This window comes from Dromiciops gliroides, chromosome 6, assembly GCF_019393635.1.
Source record: "Dromiciops gliroides isolate mDroGli1 chromosome 6, mDroGli1.pri, whole genome shotgun sequence".
Lineage (NCBI taxonomy): Eukaryota > Metazoa > Chordata > Mammalia > Microbiotheria > Microbiotheriidae > Dromiciops > Dromiciops gliroides.
The window spans coordinates 85,245,049-85,267,819 of record NC_057866.1 but is presented as its reverse complement, the minus strand read 5'-3'; the positions used below and the strand labels follow the sequence as shown (position 1 = coordinate 85,267,819).

Below are 22,771 nucleotides of genomic sequence, written 5' to 3'. Positions count from 1 at the left end.
ATCTGTAGCAGAAAAGTAGGCTATCTAGGAGCACCTTTGGCTCTGTGGACAATCTGGAGTGGAGTATCCAGGTTGAGGGAAGACTCAAGAAAAAGGTCGGCTCTTTCTTCAACTTCGCATCCCAATGCCTATCTATCCACACACATTATAATGTTTTCTGCTGTGTAATTACTCAAGTGTTTCCAGTAAATTGAATTTTGCCTGAAGCACAAAGAGTCCAGGTGTTAATTAGAGATATAAATGTATGGTTAGTCAGAGAACTCAACCTCTGTCTAGGTGTTGGGAATTTTTCCTAAATGAGGGCCAAGAGCAATTATGACTGCATTGAGAACTTTTCATCTAAAATAAACTCCCTAAAGCTAAATAGAAAGAAACTAAGTGGACCTTAGGGAACGCTGCATTTTCTCCTGTACTTAAAATGAGATAATTATTATAACATGATGATGTATTACTGTTATCATTTTCTACTTGACTTCTGTGCTAATGCAGTGAGGAATTAAGTCTAACTGCATCTAGGATACAAAGGTGCAGGATTTTGTCCGAATGAATTATTTTAAATAGAGAAGAAACACCAGAAGAGAAATATTTTCTTTCATATTCCTTCAAATAAATCTGACAACCAGATAAAAAGGGAAAATGGTATCTTTTCACTTTGAGATGAACATAATTTATAAATGATCAACAGCAACCTCACTCTCGGTAGCTAAAAATACACACTTCTCTTTCCTAATCTGTTGTGTTTAGGGGGAAAAGTGACTTAACAACTTTTCTTGGTTAAGTTCTTTCTTCTTGTTAATTGCTTTGATCCCTGGAAGCCAGTTTCAAAGTGTGACTAATATCAAGGAAATCCCATCAAATCTGTGAGAGGAGAGGGATTATTTCACTCTTTGCATTTGTATTCTCTACACCATGACTATGATATGGATGCTTATTGATGGACTGATGGATGAATGAGACTAAAAAGCTATGGAATGCAACAGGGTCTGTATGACTGACCAGGAACTCAGGGCAGGGAGTTAGGAGATCTAGGTTGGAATCATTACAATGCTATTTAACCTCCTTAGGCTTCAGCTTGTCAAAATGGGAATCCAAATATCTGTCCTACCCACCTCAAGTTTTGCAGTAGGAATAAATCAGATTATAGACCACAGAATATTGGAGTTGGAAGGGTCCTTAAAGGTCATCTGATACAAGTCCCTCATTTTATAAATGGGGTTATATGCCTCAAAAAAGTAAGTAAGGGGCAGCTAGGTGGTGCAGTGGATAGAGCACCAGCCCTAGAGTCAGGAGTACCTGAGTTCAAATCCGGCCTCAGACACTTAACACTTACTAGCTGTGTGACCCTGGGCAAATCACTTAACCCCAATTGCCTCACTTAAAAAAAAAAAAAGTAAGTGATATGTTAAAATCATCCAGCTAGTAAGTAGCAGAATCTGACCTAAAATATTTACCCAGCCCTGGGCCCTTATAGGCATATATTGACCATGGTTCCTGTCTTCTGGGACCTGCCTTCCCCCATTTCCCTATTGTTCCACAACTTTCCTTACTGCAACCTTCATCCATGCTGTGAGGAGTGCTAGCCACGCTCTAGGAAACAGAAGAAGTGACCCTAAGACCCCTTTTAGCTTTATAATTTAGCTAAAGTGACAGTTATTCATATTAGAATAGTTAGGAGTTAGAATAATAAGGTACCTCAGAAATGATTTAGTCCAACTTCACTTTACAGAATAGAGCACTGGAAACCCAGAGACCTTACGGAAACTCGCCTGACCATAAGTAGTGGAGGCAGGATTTGAACCCAGTTTGTTCAGTTCAAGAATTACTGGTTTGGGGGTTTTTTTCCCCCATTTGTTGTTCAGTCATTTTAGTCATGGCTGACTCTTCATGAACCCGTTTGGGGTTTTCTTAACAAAGCTATTGGAATGGTTTGCCATTTCCTTCACTAGTTCACTTTACAGACGAGGAAACTGAGACAAACAGGGTTAAATGACTTGTCCAGGGTCACACAGCTAGTGTCTAGAGCCAGATTTGAACTCATATCTTCATCCCTCAAGGCCTGGCCCTCTATCCACTGTGCCACCTAGGTGCCCTCTCTTTCTGTCACACCATAATAAAGTTCAAGGGGGCATCAAAAGCACATAATCTAGAACTGGAAATAGAATCTGATCCTCACATTAGATATAAGAAAACTGAGGTCCAGAGAGATTAAAGTAAATTGCCTATGGTCACCCAGGCAATCATCATCAGAGATAGGATTTGAACCCAGGCCTTCTCACTTCATATTCAGTGTTCTTTTCACCGAACCATGCCACCTCCCCAATCTAATGAGAATCTCTAATGAGGCTTCTGAGAACTTTCATACACTTTCACCTTCTGCTTTGTCTTGGAATTTTTATTATTCTTTTTCTACCATACCTTACCTTCTCTACCAGATGGTACTATAGGTAGATGAGGATCTTGTCATATTCAGTCTTGTAGTGCCACCCAGCACCTACCACTGTGTCCTGCACACAGTAGGCACTTAATGACTGTTCAAATTGAAAATTCCTAGATCAGGTGTCAGCACCACCTCTTCAGTCTTCCTCTCAAACCCTACAACAGTGGATCAAAAACATGCATGCCAAGCCCTTCACGTCTGGGTTAGGACTAGTAGCCATTTCTATCTCTTGACCCCTAAACTTGGCAAAGTTGGCTTAGATGGTAGCAATACATAAGAATTTAGATATAAGCTTGAATACAAAGAAGCATTTTAGGCAGCATGTAAAACTCCTTCTGTGTTTAAGAAATATTATCTTTGTATTAGACTACATTATGGAAATGCTTGTGTTATTCCATAAATTAAAAAGAAGATAAATAAAAATTTTAAAAGAAATATATATTCTCTGAGTTGAAGGGGAGAATCAAGTTTATTCATTACTGCATTAGGAATAATAGGTGCTGTGTTGGAATCCCGGCTTTTCCTTTGTCTACCTGTGTATCATTAGGCAAAGCATTTTCTTCCAGTAGGCCTCCCTTTTCCTCTTTTTCCAAATGAAGGAGTTGGAGTAGCTGATGTCTAAGGTCCCTCCCCACTCTAACATCCTGAGATTTCATGAGAAGTGACATCGTGTGTATCTCTGTGATACTAATTAGTCTTTGCCTTAGTTTCACCAAGGAAAAATTTTCACACTGCCAAGAATGTGACAAAAAGAGTCTCCCCCTCAATCCATTGATGGCATGCTTGTAAAAAGTAAGAGAAAAAGGAAAAAAGGCAGATAGAAAGAAGAGGGGAAAGCGGTGTTAAGGGCTAAAATTCTAGCTAGTCTGTCTAAAATATCTAATGAGTGGTCGCCAATAAATTATAAACTTTAGCAAGAGTTAGACTTTTAAGCATTTATTAAGGAGAATAAGAATTTGGTAAAGAGAGAGAAAAAGGCCTAGATTCCTATCTATTAAAGGGAGAGCACATTTCTAGCTCCGCTCTCCACCAGAGTCCAGAGGAAAGAGAGCGAGAGCGAGCGCCAGTCTTTTCCTTCCTCCTCCCACTAGTCCGCGTCACTTCCTGACTCCTGGTCTTGCCCTCAAAGACCTTCGCTTCATGGGCAGAACTCTTCTACAGTAACTCTCCAGCAGGTGGCGTCATTCTAATCGTTACAGTGGGGGAGGGAGCATGTCTGCCAACTTTGGCAAACAACTTTTCTCTAGACCCACTGGGGACAAAAGTTTTCTGGAGCAGCCTGAATAATCTTTCCCTGTTCCACAAAGCCCTACATATTAGGGACCTCTAGGATGATTTATAACACAGGTACTGGTTGTTCCTTATGAATATCTTGAAATATTAAAACAGTTTCTTCTAGGCTCCCAGGTTCATGACCAGTGTTATTTTTGACCCTTCATTCTTCCTCACTCCACAGAGCTGATCAATTGCTAAATCTTACCATTTTTACCTCTTTATCATTATTCATATCCAACCCTTTCTCCCTATTCACACAGCCACCATTCAATTTCAGACTCTCATCACCTCTCGCCTCTACTATTGCAAAATCCTCCTAGTTGGTTTCCTTGTAGATCCAGTAGATTCCAGTAGATCCTCCACATAGCTCCCCAAAATGATTTTCCTTGAGCACAGATCTGACCATGTCACTTTCCTACTCAAACTCCAGTGACTCCCTATTGCCTGGAGGATAAAATACAACCTCCCCTACTTAGATTTTTAAAGCCCTTCATAATTTAGCCCCACCTATCTTTACTATCCCATTTTTCAGTACTCCTTTCCCTATACTTTATGGTCCAGCCAAACTGACTTTCCCCTTGTTCCTCACACACCCACTCTCTTTCATATAGTACTGGCCATCTCCTAGGCCTGGAATGTGCTCCTTCCTCACCTCCATTTCAAAGAATCCCTCTCCTCCTTCAAGACGCAGACACTATTGGACATGAAGCCTTTCCTGATACTCTAACTGCTAGCACTCTGCTAACATCTTCTATTTGTTCTCTTTATATTTATTTCATATATGTATGTATGTATGTATGTATGTATGCATGTATATATATATATATATATAAAAGAATATAATTAAAATGTAAGTTCCTTGGGAAGCTTTATATTTAAATCCCTAGGATATAGCACAGTGCCTAAAACAAAGGAGGTTACTAATTAATGGTGGTTGGTTATTTGATTGAACTTGATGCTTTGGTTTGTTTGTTTGTTGTTTGTTTTTCCTGGGCAATGAGGGTTAAGTGACTTGCCCAGGGTCACACAGCTAGAAAGTGTCAAGTGTCTGAGGCCAGATTTGAACTCAGGTACTCCTGAATCCAGGGCCTGTGCTTTACCCACTGCGCCACCTAGCTATCCCCTGAACTTGATGCTTTGTAGAAAGCACAATATATTAGAGAATAAAAATGGAATGGTCATAGGTCATAGAATATTAGAGCCGGAATAACTATGAGAACATAGAATGTCTAAACTGACAGGGCCCCAAGAGTGTAGGAGACAGAACGGAAGGATGAATGGGACTTTAGAACATAGAAACGTAGAATTGGAAAGCAATTTAGAACATTGAAAATAGAATATTAGAGCTGGACAAGTCCTTCTACATTAAATAATCCAATAACCTCATTTTATGGACCCAAGTCACTTACCCAAAGTCCCTCATTGAGTTCATGGAAGAGCTACGACTAGAACCCAAGGCCCTTGACCCCTACAAGAATTGTGGGAAGATAGCCATGGCACAGTAGTGGCCAGTTTTTCTTGGATGCTGGGTATATCTCATACTTTTCACAAGTAGTGAGGAATGTTTTTTAAAATGCATTGCCTTTTTGAAGTGAATACCTCCTGGGAACCCATCTTAGCTTCATAATCAGAGAATCCTGCTTATTATCTATATCGCCACCTTTGCACAAGGACATTAGTGGAATAAAAAGAAAGGCTTGGAGTCAAATGTGGACAAAAGATGTGATTGAGAAAACTAAGGTAAAGATTTATTAAGTGGATAAAGCACCAGCCCTGGATTCAGGAGGACCTGAGTTCAAATCTGGACTCAGACACTTCACACTTAGTAGCTGTATGATCCTGGGCAAGTCACTTAACCCTCATTGCCCCCCACACAAAAAAAGATTTGCTAAAAGGAGATGTAATTGGTAGATTTTCATTCTATACTTTTTACAGGGGATATAGTTTAAAAAAAACACACACAGGAGTTAAAACTGAAACTGAAACTAAGTATGGACAAAGTTGGCAGGGTATGGGGCAGGAGAAATGAAAGATGTCAATATTTCAATGCTTCAAGAATCTCTTTGAGGGTGTATGTTGGATTTGGGGTCAGTACGGCATTCCCTTCACTGATCAATCAACAAATACTTATTAAGTGCAGGGCACTGCATCAGAAACTACAAAGATAAACTATTTCTTGGCCTCAAGGAACTTATGCTCCATTGGGGAAGATATGTACACATGTAAGAATATACAAAATATGTACCAAGGTAATGTACATTACAACTCCATGATGCCTTTGTGTATGGTCTTTATGAGTTGCTGGGCCCCAAAATGGCCAATGGCCCCAATGGCCAAACTTCTGATGATGAGACAACCTTCACTTCTTTGAACCAGGGCTGATAGATACCCAATCCCTTTATCTGGCCCATACACGAAGCTTTCCCAGCTTAGCAGAACCTGCCATAACTTTTACTTCATAGATTAAAAAGCCTTTGAAAATCCAGTCACCAAGATCAATTTTAAATGGATACATGACTTAGACATAAAAAGTGTTATCTGAGTACCAAGGAAGAAATAACCTTTTAGACCTATAGGCAAAAGAAGAGTTCATGACTAAATAAGTGACAGATAGGATCACATAAATGGACAATTTTGTTTATATGAAAATGAAGTTTTTTTTCCCCAAACAAATTGAAGGTAGTTTACAGACGACTGGGAAAAAATCTTTGTAGCAAGTTTCTCTAATAAAATTCTTATATCCAAGATAATATAAAAAAATGATTAGAATTTATAAGAATACAAGCCATTCCCCAATGGACAAATGAACAGAGGATGTGAATAAGTAATTTTAAAAGAAAGAAAACCAAACTAACAACAACCATATGAAAAAATGGTCCAAATAATTGTTAACTAGAGAAATATAAATTAAAGGAACTCTTATGTTGTACCTCACACTTATGAGATTGGCAAGGATGACAAAAGAAGAAAATGACAGATGTTGAAGAAGTTGTGGGGAAACAGGCATGCTTATGCACTATTGGTGGAACTGTGAATTGGTCCAGCTACTCTGGAAAACAATTTAGATGTATGCCCCCAAAGTTACTAAATTGTATACATCCTTTGACCCAGTGATACCACTACTTGTACTAAAAAAGATCAAAGGACATAGATGTATAAAAATATTTATGGCAGACTTTTTCTAGTAGCCCCAAAGTGGAAACTAAAGGTGTACCCACTGATTGGAAAATGGTAGAATATTTTTGTGCCATAAGAAATGATGAAATGAAGTTTCTGAGGTAACTAAAAAGACCTCTATGAACAAATGCAAAGTGAAGTAAATAAAGGAAGGAGAATAAATTATATGACACCAATATTATAAAGAAAAGTTACTTTAAAAGACTTTACAACTGTAATCAATGTAATGACAAACCATGAGTCCAGAGGACTAAAAGTGAAACATTTCATTGATTTCCTGACAGAAAAATGATGGACTTAAAATAAAGAATGAGATACATTTTTGGACAGGGCAATGCCAAAATTTGTTTTACTAGACTACATATATTTGTTATGAGAGTTTTCTTTTTCTCTGATTATATTGTTCAGTTAATGTGGTAGTGAGAGGGAGAGTTGGTAAATGCTTGGGTAAATAAATAGATGAATGAATAAATGAATACATTTTTTAAAAGAACCCAGGATCCCTTAAGCAAAGCTTTCACTGGTCCTCTCAGTTGTTAGTGAATTTTACACCTCAACTTATTTTACATCGACCTTTCTGTGCACATCTTGTATTCTCTTGTTGACTACAAAGTCCTTGAGGTCAGGAAATTCCTGTCATTTTTGTCATTGTATCCCTAGGACTCAGTATAGTACCCAATATGTCCTAGATAATTAATAAATGTTGGTTGAATTGAATGGACTGCTTCATGCTTTTATGAACTCTGGGGCTGGTGCTGAACAATATCAGGGTTTATCAGGAAGCAAGCAAAGTACCTTACCTGGACCACTGCAGAATGAGGCAATTATACTCAGGATACAGATAATGCTCAGGTAGGGGATCCATGGAGCCTTGTCCTGAAAAGAAGCATTGATAGCATTACCCAATGAGGAACCAATGAGATGAAAGAAGATGCACCTGTTTCTTTTCCCACTATTCTGGCAAGATTTTTACTTAGGTCGTATCTATGTGATGCCAAATTGTTGATTTAATGGAAAAATCACAGCACAAAAATCAGTGAAAAGACTAATGAGTCAAATGGGTGGTTGGCCATCCTATAGACAAGGCATTTCAGATTCTCATTTTTCAACTTAAAGAATATGGTGAAGACTTTCTCCACTCCAAAATTTTCAAAATATTTCACTAAGCTCCTTTGATTAGGTACATTATTACAATAGCTTATATTTCTTTGGAAATCATCATTTTCACAATGTCATTTTGTTACTGGTACAAATCTTGGTCATTCTCCAAGTCCAGCTCATCTTATCTGTTGGAATAAACCTTCCATGCCCAACCCATGACACATTGATCTCCCCTTTCTCTGAATTCTTATTAAATTCAATTTAATATTTTGCTTGGTCAAAGCCCTCAAATACTGGGCTCCACTATGCCTTTCCAGTATAATCATATGTACTCCTTTCCAACACTGTATACTCTGGTCAAACTGGACTTCACTCTATCAAACACCCTGTGTGCCCTCCTGTCTCTATATCCACATGTATACTTTTACTTGTATCTCCTTCTATCTGATTTACATGATGAATTCTCACTCTTCCTGCCTCATACCTCACTGTGATGTTTAAAATCTAAATTGTGGTCGCCTTAAATTAGAAGGTTTAGCACCAGTCCTTGGGCATTAAACATTTATTAAAGCATACAGATATTCCCATGGAGTTAAGAAAAAAAGCCTATTTAGCCTAGAGTTCCAGCCTGGTCTGGTTCTTCCTCAAGTCCTCTGCCACAAGCCTGCTTCAATCACGAACTCTCTCCAGAGAACTAATTGTGGAAGCTTTTTATAGGTGTGGAACAGAGGCGGTCCTTACACACTGCTTCAAGCTGATTGGTTGGCATCATCCAGATCCATTGGTTCTGAAGGTGTTCTCAAGGTGTGATTACAATCCAGTTAACTTGAAGTAGGCTAATCAGCAGTTAATCACTCTCACTTGATTCAATCAGTCTAGATTAATCTCCAGGTGGGTCTTTGAGTATCTGCTAAATCTCATTATTTCATCAAATCACCTAACATTTTGTCATGTACTTCTCTGATGTATAAACCATGTGCTATTGGGTATTATAATTAAATATGATTGTATCTTTATATCCCTCCTAGGCTATAAGCTCCATTAGGACTGGGGCTATATCTCATTATCTCAGTTTCTCCCCTGCATAATACAGTGCCCCAAAGACTGTAAACCCTTAATAAATATCCTAAATTGAATTTTTAATCATAAAAGCATTTTATTATTTTCCAGTTACATGTAAAGATAGTTTTCAATATTTGTTTTCATAAGATTTTTAGTTCTAAATTTTTCTCCCACCCTCCCCAAGACAGAAAGCAATCTGATATAGGTTATACATGTACAATCACATTGAACATATTTCTGCATTAATCATGTTGTGAAAGAAGAATCAGAACAAAATGGAAAAGCCTCAAAAAACAAAAAAACAAAAACAAAAGTAGAAACAATATGGTTAAATCTGCATTCAGAATCCACAGTTCTTTTTTCTGGATGTGAAGAACATTTTTCATCATGAATTCTTTGGAATTGTATTCCTGAAAAGAGCTAAATCAATTACAGTTGATTATCACACAATGTTTCTGTTACTGTGTACAATGTTCTCCTGGTTCTGCTCACTTCACTCAGCATCAGTCCACTTAAGTCTTTCCAGATTTTTCTGAAATTTGCCTGCTCATTATTTCTTACGGTACAATAGTATTCCGTTGCATTCATATACCGCAGCTTGATCAGCCATTCCCCAATTGATGGGCATTCCCTCGATCTCCAATTCTTTGCTACCACACAGAGAGTTGTTGTAAATGTTTTTGTACATATGGGCCCTTTTCCTTTTTTTATGATCTCCTTGGGATACAGACCTAGTAGTGATATTACTGGGTCAAAGGGTATGCACAGTCCCATAGCCCTTTGGGTTTAATTCCAAATTGCTCTCCAGAATGGTTGGATCAGTTGAATTGAATTGTTGAATTGAATGCCTTTTCCTCCTTCCTAGATTATAAACTCTCTGACCAGAGAGATGTCACTTCACATTTCTGTTTTCCTCATAAAGGAGGAATTAATTCAGATCTGGGGACAACTGTCTCCCACTCCCACTCCCACTCCCACCTCAGGTTGTACTGAAGGAACTGGAATATTCTTGCTCCCTGTTGCAACTTCCAGATTCTCCCTCTATCCCCATCACTCAGCAACCTCTACTCCCCAGAAGTTTGTGTTATACAAATTTACTTCCAGGTCAGTTTCTGGCAGATACTACCTATTGCCCTTAGGTCATTCTCTTCCTTCTCTCAATAAATTCAATGCCCATCCTTCTCTATAACCCAAATTCTGCCCTCATGCTGAGGGACTTCAACATATAGATTAATATTTTCTCAAATATGCTAACTTCCCAATTCCTCAATCTACTTAGTTTCCTTGACCAATTCCCTCACTCCACCTCAGTTACATGCCAAGATAGTCATATATTTGTTCTTGCCATCACCCACAATGGTCCACTTCCATGTGAATGAATTCCAAAATTCCTTTATCTGATAATAAATAATCTTTTATCATTCCATATTTTCCTATGCCATTAGATCTTCATTGTCATTCAGACCTCCACCCCTCAATATTTTCCCAGGCCATCACTCCCAAACTAACTACCTCTATTCTCTTACTAGTCTCAACCAACCTCCTAGACTATTGATTTTCTTTTTTTTCCCAGATCCCTTGTCATGCAGTGCTAAATCTCAATCCTGTATTACTTCTTTCATCCATTGCCTTTGTTCCTATTCACATGTTGCTGAACAGAGTGAGAGTCACAAAATCATGCTGATTGGATACGTTAAAAATGTATGTCAGGGGCAGCTAGGTGGCACAGTGGATAGAGCACCAACCCTGGATTCAGGAGGACCTGAGTTCAAATGCAGCCTCAGACCCTTGACACTTACTAGCTGTGTGACCCTGGGCAAGTCACTTAACCCTAATTGCCTCACCAAAAAAACCAAAAAATGTATGTCATCTAGTCTCCCCTGGGAACTCATGGTGTAAAGGAAATCCTTCTGCTCCTTACAGTGTCTGTTCTGAACATTTTCATCATTCTTCAAGTCTCTCACAGGTTTTTCCCCATTCTTTTAACTGAAGATCTCATACTTCACTGAAAAAACTTAGGGCCATTTGCTAAGAACTCTCTCTGCTCCCTTTTTTCTCATCTCACATCCCTCTGACAGTCTCTGATGAAGCCTCGCACATACTTGAGAACCTTCCTTTCTGTCTTCTTCAGAAGATTGCCCTTCTTGTCATTCTCATTCTCTCTCTAATGTTCACTCTCTGTCTCTTGGCTACCCCCTCTTGTCTACAAACACCTTCATGTGTTCCATATTCTTAAAAAGCCCTCATCTACCATCTCTAATAGCTACTGTCCCTTATCTCCACTTCCTTTCTCTGCTAAACTTGAAAAAGTCATTTATAATCAATGCTTCCACTTCCATTTTCTAAATCCATTATAATCTGACTTCTAACCTCATGATAAAATGGAAAATGTTCTCTCCAAAGTTACCAATTGTCAAATCGAATGGTGCTTTCTCAATCCTCATCCTTCTTAAGCAGCATTTGATGGGGTTGATCAGCTTCTCCTACTGGATACTCTCTTCCTCTCTGGGTTTTGGTGCATTGTTCTCTCTTTGTTCTATTTATTTGACTAAACTTTCTCATTCCTTTTTTTTTTTTAAAGTGAGGCAATTGGGGTTAAGTGACTTGCCCAGAGTCACACAGCTAGTAAGTGTTAAGTGTCTGAGGCCGGATTTGAACTCAAGTCCTCCTGACTTCAGGGCCAGTGCTCTATCTACTGCGCCACCTAGTGGCCCCTTTCTCAGTCCCTTTTGCTGGACCTTCAACCTTGTCATGCCCCCTAACTCCAGTTTTCCTCCATGGCTCTCCTAGGGTCTCTTTTCATTTCTCTATAGAGCCTCCCTTGATACTCTCACCAGCTTCCATGGGTTCAATGATCACCATACAAATAGTACCCAGGTCTATATGTTCAGTTCATCTTCCATCCTCATGCCTTTGCTCTGGGCCCTCCTCAATGTTACCTCTTGAGAGCCCAGGCTTCTTTTATGACTCAGCTCAAATGTCACTTTCTGCAGGAAGCTTTCCAGCCTCCCAAAGCATTCGAGCCTTCTCTTCTAGGCTTCCTTTCCTTCTACTATGTTTGTAGCTTACGTGGAACTTTGAATTTCTATGTTTACCTCCCCTATTAGTATGTAAGCTCTTTAATAACAGGAATTGTTTTTGCTTTTCTTTGTATCCTCATCAATTACCACAGTGGCTGACACAGAAAACAATAAAAGCTTTCTGATTAATCCATGTGTTGAATTGGTCTTGGGCCCTGTAAAAGTCACCAACTGTCAGAGATCTTCACTCTATTCTTCCAAGCAAGTCAGGAAGAATGAGGCAGAAGAATGAAAGATGGAGATAGACTCAGAGGAACTAGTTTAAAATCTCAGCTTTATCACTTGGGCAAATGACCTGAGCAAGTCACTGAACTTTCTGGGCCTTGGTTTCCTAATCTATAAAATAACAGGGTGGGATTAAATGATCATGGAGTCTTTTTTTTTTTTTTTTTTAGTGAGGCAATTGGGGTTAAGTGACTTGCCCAGGGTCACACAGCTAGTAAGTGTTAAGTGTCTGAGGCCGGATTTGAACTCAGGTACTCCTGACTCCAGAGCCAGTGCTCTATCCACTGCGCCACCTAGCTGCCCATCATGGAGTCTTTTAAGTTCTAAATCCTATGATTTTAACCTGAATTTAAGGATCAAGGGTATGGCAAAAGATTTAGGCCAATTCCCCATACTCATGTACAACTAACACAAACAAAAATGCCTTATTTTACTGAAGCCTTATTAGTAAATGAAGTCTGAAAAAGTTCCTATTGGACCCTGATGGTGAGAGCAGTTTTGCAAGCAATCATATCATGGTATAAAGGAAAGAATATTTGACTTGGGTTCTAATCCCTTGCTTTCCTCATCTGCAAAATCTGAATGTGGGACTGGATATATTTGAAGTTCTGCACAATCCCACATTCTATGTGAATGTTTGAATTGGAAGTAGCACTGGACTTACAGTCAGTATGAATTTTGACTAGCCAACTTAATAGCCGTGTGACCTTGGAAAAGTCATTCATTTCATTCTCTTTCCTCATCTGCAAAGCTTTACATAAATATAAGCTATTCTTAACACTCAATAATAATTATAATTGCACCAGGTTTGGAAGCCCACAAGAACCACTTCAGCCTTTTAAAACTCATTTTTCAAAGAACTGATTACATGCATCAGAAAAACAAAGTCCCAAGAGATCACCATCTCTTGTTGATTTTAACCTCCCATCTCAAATCCTGTGGGTCACAGCCGCAGGGAAATGAAAATTAACAAAGTTGACCTCAAATCAAACTGTGCTTGATGATAACCTTTTATGTCTAATAAAATCAGATGGTAAATCTGACACATCACATTACTAACAAGCAATAGGTTTCTGCCTCATGCATCCCTGTATTTTTAACTATATGATCACGATGCTTCATGACTTCCATTCATTAAATAGCAATACTATATTTTTTTTCATCAGACTGCTGCATGACTATTGCCTTTTCCTGAAAACATTGAGTACCTGAGGGGCATTCGGCAAATGAGAAATAAACATGACTTTCGTTTTAGGGATTTCTAGCTCAGTTACTGAAATCATATGTAGACTACAGGGATCCTATTGTATATTTTTCTTTTCCCCTACAGTGTCCAGCAAAGGGCAGAGCACACAGTAGGTGCTCCAAAAATACCTTTGGTTCCATTTAATTCCACAAGCATTTATTAGGATTCTACCATGTTCAAGGCATTGTGCTAGGTTCTGAGGATGCAAAGACAAAATGAATAACAACTCAATAATCTCAATAATCAAACAGCAATGCATAAGACATTTTTAAGAGCCACATTTAAGCCATGCAGCAAGGTCATGAGGTAGGTGCTATGGATATTAACATCCCTATTTGGTACATCAGAGAAGCTAAGTGATTTGCTAGGCACACAGGTGGTAAATGTTAAAGACCAGTTCTAAACTCCAATTCAATCTTATCTACTACCACAAGCTGAAGAAGCTTACATTTTACTGGGGAGTAGTGTGGAACCATTTAAAAATTAATTGAATCGAAGGCAGCAAGGTCTTGGTTTCAGTTCGACTTCTGGGCATTCTGAATTCATCTCTTTGTTCTGAGATAGCTTTCAAAGGATTTGACTGGTTTTGACCTTGTTGTATGCACTACTAATAGGCATCATGACTGCCTCTGTCTCATTTTTGAACCTCTGCAAAATTTATGGCCTTTGTGGGGAGATGGCTCTCTCTCTTCTCATTCTTAAATCATTCTCTTTCCTGTAGCTGTCTGAGTATAAATGTTAGCATGGTAATTAGGGAGACCCAGCAGAGAGAGGGAAGTGAGTAATTGCATTGCCAATCGGGCATACGGAGGTGGCAATTAATTGGGATGGTTAAAGAGAAAGTGGGGAGGTTCCTCCTGCTGGTGGATGGAAGACCAGCCACAATCCTGGAAGAGGATGCAAAGCAGTGTTTTTCAAAGAAGGGATGACTTGTATTCCCAGCAGTGTGGTGCAATCAATATGGATTTGGTGTCCGAAGAACTCATTTTGAATCTCAGCTCTGCCTTCTCGGATATGTGTGACCTTGGCCCAATTACTCACCCCTGTGTCTCAGTTTCCCCATTTATACTATGCAGATAAAAATCTCTTCCTTGTTTCCTTGGCAGCCTATTGTGAAGAGAGTGCTTATAAATTATGATACAAGTCTAAGCTGGTATTATGAGATTCATCTTATCCTTCTACCTCATCTTTCTCTCTCTGTCTTATTTCAAACTCTCCCCGATTAATTTTCCTTATGCAAAGACCTGTTCATGCTACTTTAAAGCCTCCAATAGCTAGTTTTTGCCCACAGAGTCAATTTAAAACTCATTAGGCTGCCAATCTACTGCTACCTCACATTTGCAGGCTTCGTTCATTTTGCTACCTCCCAGATGCCCTATACTTTGGCCAAAATGACTGTATCGCATATACATACTCAATTCCTTCCTGATTCTAGACTTTGCCCATATGGTTGGAACTGGTAGGAATGGACCCCCCCATCTCTCCCAATCTCTGCCCTCCTTCCCATATTGAAATGCTTTTTAAAGCCAAAATTTAAATTCACTCCCCAGATAAAACATACATCTTTCTTTACATTTCACAATAGCACTGACTGATATTTGGAGAGTATGAAGGTATTCTAAGTACCCTCCTCACACCCACCCTGTGAAAGAGCTACTGCAAGGATGATTGCTGCTATTTTATAGATGGGGAAACAGATTCAGAAAAAATGAAAGTGATCTGATCAGGATCATGTTTCTGGAGAGTGTTAGAGTTAAGATTTGAACTTAGGTCTCCTGCTTCCAAATTACTTTCTTTTTCTACCACAGTGCTTCTCGATGAACTTACTATGATATAGTTTATGTTATAATTATCTGTGTTTCAAGAATCACAGATAATTGGGTTGGAAATGGACCTGTGGTTTCTCTGGCATAGGAAACTCCAAGGTGAGAAAACTCCTTTTTCCCAACATGTCAGTACTTATTTTACAAAGTATAATGCTGGAAAGTTAGCTGGGGAACTGACTCAGATGTCAAGGACATGTCAGAAGTGGAACCTGAGCTCAGGTCTTCCTGAGAACAGCACTTTGTGCCACACTGATTCTCACAGACAACTATAACACAAAATTATATGATATATTCTTTTTGAAGTTATCTGTGTATGTGTTATAACCCCTTACTAGACTATAACCTCCATGAGGGTAGGACCTATGCCTTTTTTTTTTTTTTGCAGGGCAATGAGGGTTAAGTGACTTGCCCAGGGTCACACAGCTAGCGTCAAGTGTCTCAGGCTGGATTTGAACTCAGTTCCTCCTAAATCCAGGGCTGGTGCTTTATCCACTGTGTCACCTAGTTGCCCCATGGACCTATGTCTTTTTAAACTCTTTCATTTCCCTAGCATCTAGCACAGTGCTATGCACACAAGAGGTGCCTTAATACATGTTCACCAAATCATTCAACTAAATTACTATTATTAATGATAACTCAAAAAACTCATAGCAAGTTGGTGACAAAACGGCCTTTGGCTCCAGGGAAACACGAGACTTCCTTATGTCAGAAACCTTGAATATTTTCCTAAACACAACAAATATCTTCTGTGTGGATAGCATTTGTTCATCATAGCTGAGAAAGAAGCTGTGAAATCAACATTTAAATGACAGGGATTCCCCTGTGCCCTTCCCTCACTCTGAAGAAATCAAAGCACTTGACTGATATTGAGTCAAGTTCTCCTAGCACCTGGGTTACTCCTTGTGAGAGAAAACTCTGTGGCAGGTGGAAATTCCTTGTCTAGGGTTCCTTTCTCCTCACCTTAACCCCCGGGCTCTGGACCACCTCCCATGATGAATCCTGGCCAGCCTGACCAGCAATAAGCACTACCTTCAAAAGCCTTTTGGCTTGGCATCAAGGACTCCTCTTGTTGTTGGGGCCATGTTAGACAGACCTTTCACCTATCTCTTGACCTCATGTTGTCCAAACACAGACGCTGCCTCAGGAAAATTCATGTTTTCTCTCTTAGCAAAAGGTATATGATTCCCATTTTATAACAACAAAAAAGCACTTCAGTCCTCTGGAATAATGATGATCATGGAAAGAATCACAATTATTAAATCTTTCCAAGTTGTTTGCTTTTATAATGTTATTTTATAAGTGTTTTCCTGTTTCCTTTTTCTGAGGGTAGGATTAAAGGGCAGAGGGAGGGAAGATGAGAGGGAGGAGATGAGAGAAAGACAGGGGCAGGGAGGAGAAAGTGCTTGTAAATTGAAAAAATAAAGTTTAATTTGAAAAATAACAAAAGGCACACAAAAGGAAAAGTACCATATTGCTAAGACTCTTTTACTTGAACTCCTGAACACTGACTGTCTAATTTTAGATATCTTTTCCTCCTCACTAATAGACCCTTCACTACAAGGGAGCAAAATGCTTCAGTAGGTGTTCATCTTAAGCTAAGTCTCAGGACCTTTTTTATCAGAGTTTTCTGAGTGAGAGTAGCCTACTCTATCTCTTCCCCAGTCTCCTCTTGAAATTTACAGATAGATAATGTGACTAAGGGTTAGCTTGGAGATCTCTGACATATTCACAGAGAGGCTCATGCCCTAGGATTCCAGTTTCATGAAACAAATCGCCCAAGAGCCATGGGACTCATCCAAAAGGAAAATAAAAGAACAGAACCTGACATCATCAGAAGCTGTGCTCACAAAATTTGGGGGCTGGATCAGCTCCTAATTAATATCTCTAAACAAATTGATGCTTCCTCACGTAGTTGTTCAGTATAACTATTGAGGCTAACCAACAAATCACTAGTGCTAGTGGGCTACTCATGTCACCTTCAATTCAATTCAATACATCAAAAATTCATTGAGTTCCTATTCCTATTATGTCCAAGTTATTTTGCTAGGCACTGAGGACACAGATAAAAGGAAAAAGAGTTCCTTCCCTTAAGAAATTTACATTTAATACTCTGATGGATTCACAATCTAATTGGTCTTCCTATCTCAAATCTCACATCACTCTAGTCCATCCTACACATTAATGGCAAAGTAAATTTTCTTCAAAGCAGATCTGACCCTGTGACTCTCCTCCTAAACTAACCCTCTTGGAATCATTTGACAGTGTGGTCCACTCTTTTTTCCTGGATACTTTCTCTTCTCATGTTTTTATTACAGAAAGCTCTACTGGTTCTCCTCCTATCTGTTAGATTATTCCTTGATAGTCATCTTTTAATGACTCATTACTCAGATCACGCCCTCTAATGGCATGTGAATATAACCCAAAGCTCCCTCTTGGGTCCTCTTCATTTCACTTTCTACACTGTCTTTCTTGGTGAGAGCTATTATGAATTTAATGATCATCTCTATGCATATCATGCCTACATCTCTATATCCAGATCCAGTCTCTCTCCTGAGCTCCACTCCAGTATCAACAACTGTTTACTATACACATTTCAAAGTGCATGTCTCATAGACCTCACCATGTCCAAAACAACTCATTATCTTGTTCCCAAACCATCATGATTCTTCCTAACTTTACTTTTCTAAAATTGAGGGTACCACCATTCTTCCAGTCTTTCAGATTCATTACATTAACAATATACTCAACACCTCATTCTGCTTCACCCCACATATCCAATCAGCTGCCAAATCTTGCCTTTTATTTTTAATGACTACACCTCTTCTATCTGATCTCTGCTTACACAGCCACAATCTATTTTGTCTCTTCATCCCTTTTCTGGACTAATGCAATAGTTTCCTTTTTCTTTTCTTTTCTTTTTTTTTTTTGGCCGGGCAATTAGGGTTAAGTGACTTGCCCAAGGTCACATAGCTAGTACGAGTCAAGTGTCTGAGATCAGATTTGAACTCAGGTCCTCCTGAATCCAGGGCCAGTGTTTTATCCACTGCTCCACCTAGCTGCCCCCCATTTCCTAATTGTTAGCCTGTCTCAAGTCTCTCACAATTCCAATGCATCCCCTATACAGTTGCCAAAGTGATTTTTTTAAGCACAGACCTAACCAAGTCATTCTACTATTTAACAAACTTGATTGGCTCCCTAGAATATCTTGTAGTATAAAATGGAAATTCCTTTGTTTAGTTTTTCAAGCCCTTTACATTTAACCCTGAACATAATAGACAATCATAGCTATGATTGCACCAGGTTTTGAAAACCCCCATGAATGACTTTAGCCCTTTGAAATTCTAATTTTTTTCAAATAAACAATTATATATAATAGTAACAGAAGGATTAAATTACTCAGAAACAGTCTCTTGAGCCTATTTAATCATTCCAAGACACAAAGTCCTAAGAGATCTTCATCCATTGTTGCTTCTAACTTTCCATCTCATATTTTATACAAAATATATTTAAAATATATTTATTGTATAAAACTCATTTTATAACATGTGCATGTAATATGGATATGTATATATGTGATTTAATATTACATATGTGTATGTACATATATGTACATATGTAGTGTGTGCATGTGTTTATATATCATATGCCACCTTTTATATGGGACTTTTCCTAACCTGATTCCAAGTGCTTGAACCCTTTCTCCCTAACCACCTCATATTTCTCTGTGTATATGTATGTAGGGGAATATATTAGAGCAGCTGGGTGGTACAGAGGATAGAATGCAAGGCCCAGAGTCAGGAGGACTCATCTTTCTGAGTTCAAATCCAACCTAAGACACTTACCAGCTGTGTGACCCTGGGCAAGTCACTTCACCCTGTTTGTCTAAGTTTCCTGCTCTGTAAAATGAGTTGGAGAAGGAAATGGCAAATTACTCCAGTATCTCTGCCAAGAAAACCCCAAATGGGGTTATGAAGAATTGGACACAACTGAAATTACTGAACAGCAACAACAAAAATATGTGTGTAAGTATATACAGTTGTCTTCCCTGATAAAACATAGGTTCTTTGGGAACAGTAACTTTCTTTCTTTCTTCCTTCCTCCCTCCCTTCCTTCCTTCCTTCCTTCCTTCCTCCCTCCCTCCCTCCCTCCCTCCCTCCCTTCCTTCCTTCCTTCCTTCCTTCCTTCCTTCCTTCCTTCCTTCCTTCCTTCCTTCCTTCCTTCCTTCCTTCCTTCCTCCCTCCCTCCCTCCCTCCCTCCCTTCCTTCCTTCCTTCCTTCCTTCCTTCCTTCCTTCCTTCCTTCCTTCCTTCTTTCTCTTTCTTTCTTTTGTTTGGTAAATCCATGATCTGATACATATTAAGCACTTAATAAGTGCTTGTTGACTGATTAATATTTATATTCCCCACACGTGGGTTATCTCCCAGGTGTACCCCAGGCCTGATATCTTAGTATATAATTACTGGGTTGCTATCATGTGTGAATTCAGTCTCATTCCTAGAAGCCCAAATACCATACTTAAAATTCTCTGCCACTCCTTCTCCTAGCTCACCAGCATTTGGAGAGAACTAATGACACATTCTCCCAACATGGATGTGAAGGGCCCCAGTCAGCACATGCCTATGACCAGTAAATTCCTCTGATATCAGCAATTCAAAGTTATCATCTCCAAGAGTGAAAGCCCTCTTCCTCTGCTAGCTCTCCCCCTACTCTTATCTCCATCCCATTTAATCTTACCATTCCCCAGTCTATTTCCTCTTTTACCTTCTCTTCCATCGTTAACAAAATTTCCTTTATTTCTGATCTCTACTTTGTACCCTTCCCAGCATCCCCCCACCCCTTCCAGAGATTGTTGTGCATCACAGAATTCAGAACTAGAAATAAATTTACAGGTTATCTAGTTGTAGCCCTTCATCCCACAGTCAAGGAAACTGAAGCCCAAAGAAGGGAAATGACTTACCCAGCATCATTAAGGTACTAGCAGAAGCAGAATTGGGCCAGGGAAAGGAGCTAGCACAGCCCTTGATCTCTACTGCCCCTTTCAGGTGCCTCTGCTGCCATTACTCAGAAGCCTCTCCTTTGAAGTTTACTCCATCTGTTTTATCACCTGGTCCTTTTTGCTATGATCTATCATCCTTCAGGTGACTCTCCCTCCTTTCTCAAATAATCAGTGCCTTGCACAATAACCACCACACCAATCCCATTGGGTTAGTGTCAGTGTTTGGTAAACCTTAAAATGATTTATAAATGTTTATTATTCCTACTGAACATGTAGCTTCAGAAAGCACATTGCTGTGATCTGGAGATGATTAAGCCTGACATTATTATTTTGATTTTTAAGACTCAAATAAAAACACACAGAGTCTATTGTGTGAACTATTAGATTAAAGAGGCCATTGGCAGAGCAAAACAAAACAAAACAAAACAAAACCAACTAAATCCTTTGACTCCAGCCATATAATATAATATAATTTGAGGATGACTGAAACAAGAGTTATGAGTAGGCTGTATATAATAGAACAAGTCTCATATTCCAAAGGGCTAGGGGGAAATTACCAACCCCAGTGTTGATATATAGCCACAAACAATACCTGCATACCTGCAGTGTCAAAGTCACAGTGAGGATTCCAAAGAAGAGCGCCATGAGACCAAAGCCACCAACGAGGAGAGGTCTGCGCCCCAGACGTTCAATGACCAGGCCCTAAAACATATGGGAAAAGAAAGTGATTTTGCTTTAAAGGAATTCATCAAGAAGAGACATTTTCATTGAGGCTGGAGAGGCCAGGCAGCTCCAAGGTCCTAGTTTGTGCCAAATACGGTAGATTCCCAAGGAAGGAAGATTAAAAATCTTGTGTTCTATTACTTACTACCCATGTGATCTTACAAAAAGAAAATCACTATCTCTCTTTAGGCCTCCGTTTATTCATTTAGAAAATGAAGAAATTTCACTGGATAATTTCTAAGGTCTTCTGTTCAAATCTATGACCCCTTGAAAAGAACAAAAGAGTATTAGATCTATAAGGGCTATTTGAGCATTGTAAATAAGATGCTAGTGCTTTTCTTTAAAACACATTCCAATGTGTTTATTGAGAACATTGGAAGGATGGGAGCAGGTGGAGGATGGCAGACTGGTAAGGAAATCCTCTTTATTAATGGTATAGATCAGAATTTTCTCTGCAATTTATAATCTTAGAGAGTTGTCCCAGGGTCACTGAGAAGTTGAGTGATTTGCAAAGGGTCATTTAACTTGTAAGTGTCAGATGAAGGATCTGAACCCAGGTCCTCCTAATGCTAAGGCTGATTCTTTATATAATTCTCAATGATGCCTCTTAGGAATTTCAGTGGTATTAAATTTCAGAATAGTTAATGAAAAGCTACACCATTTTATGTCTCTAGCTAAATAATGAATGATTTCCCTTTCCCTTCCTTCCTTGACCATTGGTAATTAATGCTACTCAACAATACATGACAGTAGAATGATAAAAAGAATGGTTAGCAAATATTCTAGTCTTGACTTACAGTAGGCTGACATACAATTTGATTTATATATATATTTAATAACAAATATTTTTATTTATAGTTTTGAGTTCCAAATTTTATCCCTTCTTCCCTCCCTCCCTTCTCCCTCCTTGAGGTGGTAAGCAATCAGATATGGGTTATACATGTGCAATTATATAAAACACAACCATATTAGTCATTTAGTATGAGAAAGCTTGAATAAGAAAAAAATGAAAGAAAAAGAAAAATCGCATTTTTCAGTCTGTGTGTTCAATCAATATCAGTTCTTTCTTTGAAGGTGGATAGTATGCATCATCATTAGTTCTTTGGGATTGTCTTGGATCATTGGACTGCTGAGAATATTTTAAGTCATTCACAGTTCTCCATCAAACAATATTTCTGTCTCTGTGTATAAAATTCTCTTGGTTCTGCTCACTTCACCATACCTCAATTCACACAAGTCTTTCCAGGCCTTTCTGAAATCATCCTGCTTGTTCTTTCTTTCTTTTTTTTCTTCATTTATTTAGAATTTTATTTTTCCCCAATTAGACATAAATACAATTTTTAATGTCCATTTTTAAAATTTTGTACTCCAAATTCTCTTCCCCCTCCCTTCCCACCCCCTCTTATGAAGGCAAGCAATTCAATATAAGTTATACATGTGTAGTCATGCAAAACATTTCTATATTAGTCAGAGTGCGAAAGAAAACAGACAAAAAAAACTCAAGAAAAATAAACTAAAAAAAATTATGCTTCAATCTGTATTCAGACATCATCAGTTCTTTCTCTGGAGATGGATCACATTTTTCATTATAAGTCCTTCAGAACTGTCTTGGATCATTCTATTG

General features: G+C 38.8%; 1 protein-coding gene across 4 annotated transcripts in view; it reads right to left on the bottom strand.

The window, feature by feature from the left end:
• The window catches only part of SLC2A9 (solute carrier family 2 member 9), a 310,297-nt gene that overhangs the window by 91,951 nt on the left and 195,575 nt on the right, over positions 1–22,771 (bottom strand). For all 4 annotated transcript variants that reach the window (XM_043972628.1, XM_043972627.1, XM_043972629.1 and 1 more), the window contains 2 exons: positions 21,025–21,126; positions 7,690–7,765 (listed from right to left, as the gene is read on the bottom strand). In XM_043972628.1, the coding sequence (XP_043828563.1) occupies positions 7,690–7,765; positions 21,025–21,126 (178 nt within the window). The remainder of the gene's footprint in view (positions 1–7,689; positions 7,766–21,024; positions 21,127–22,771) is intronic.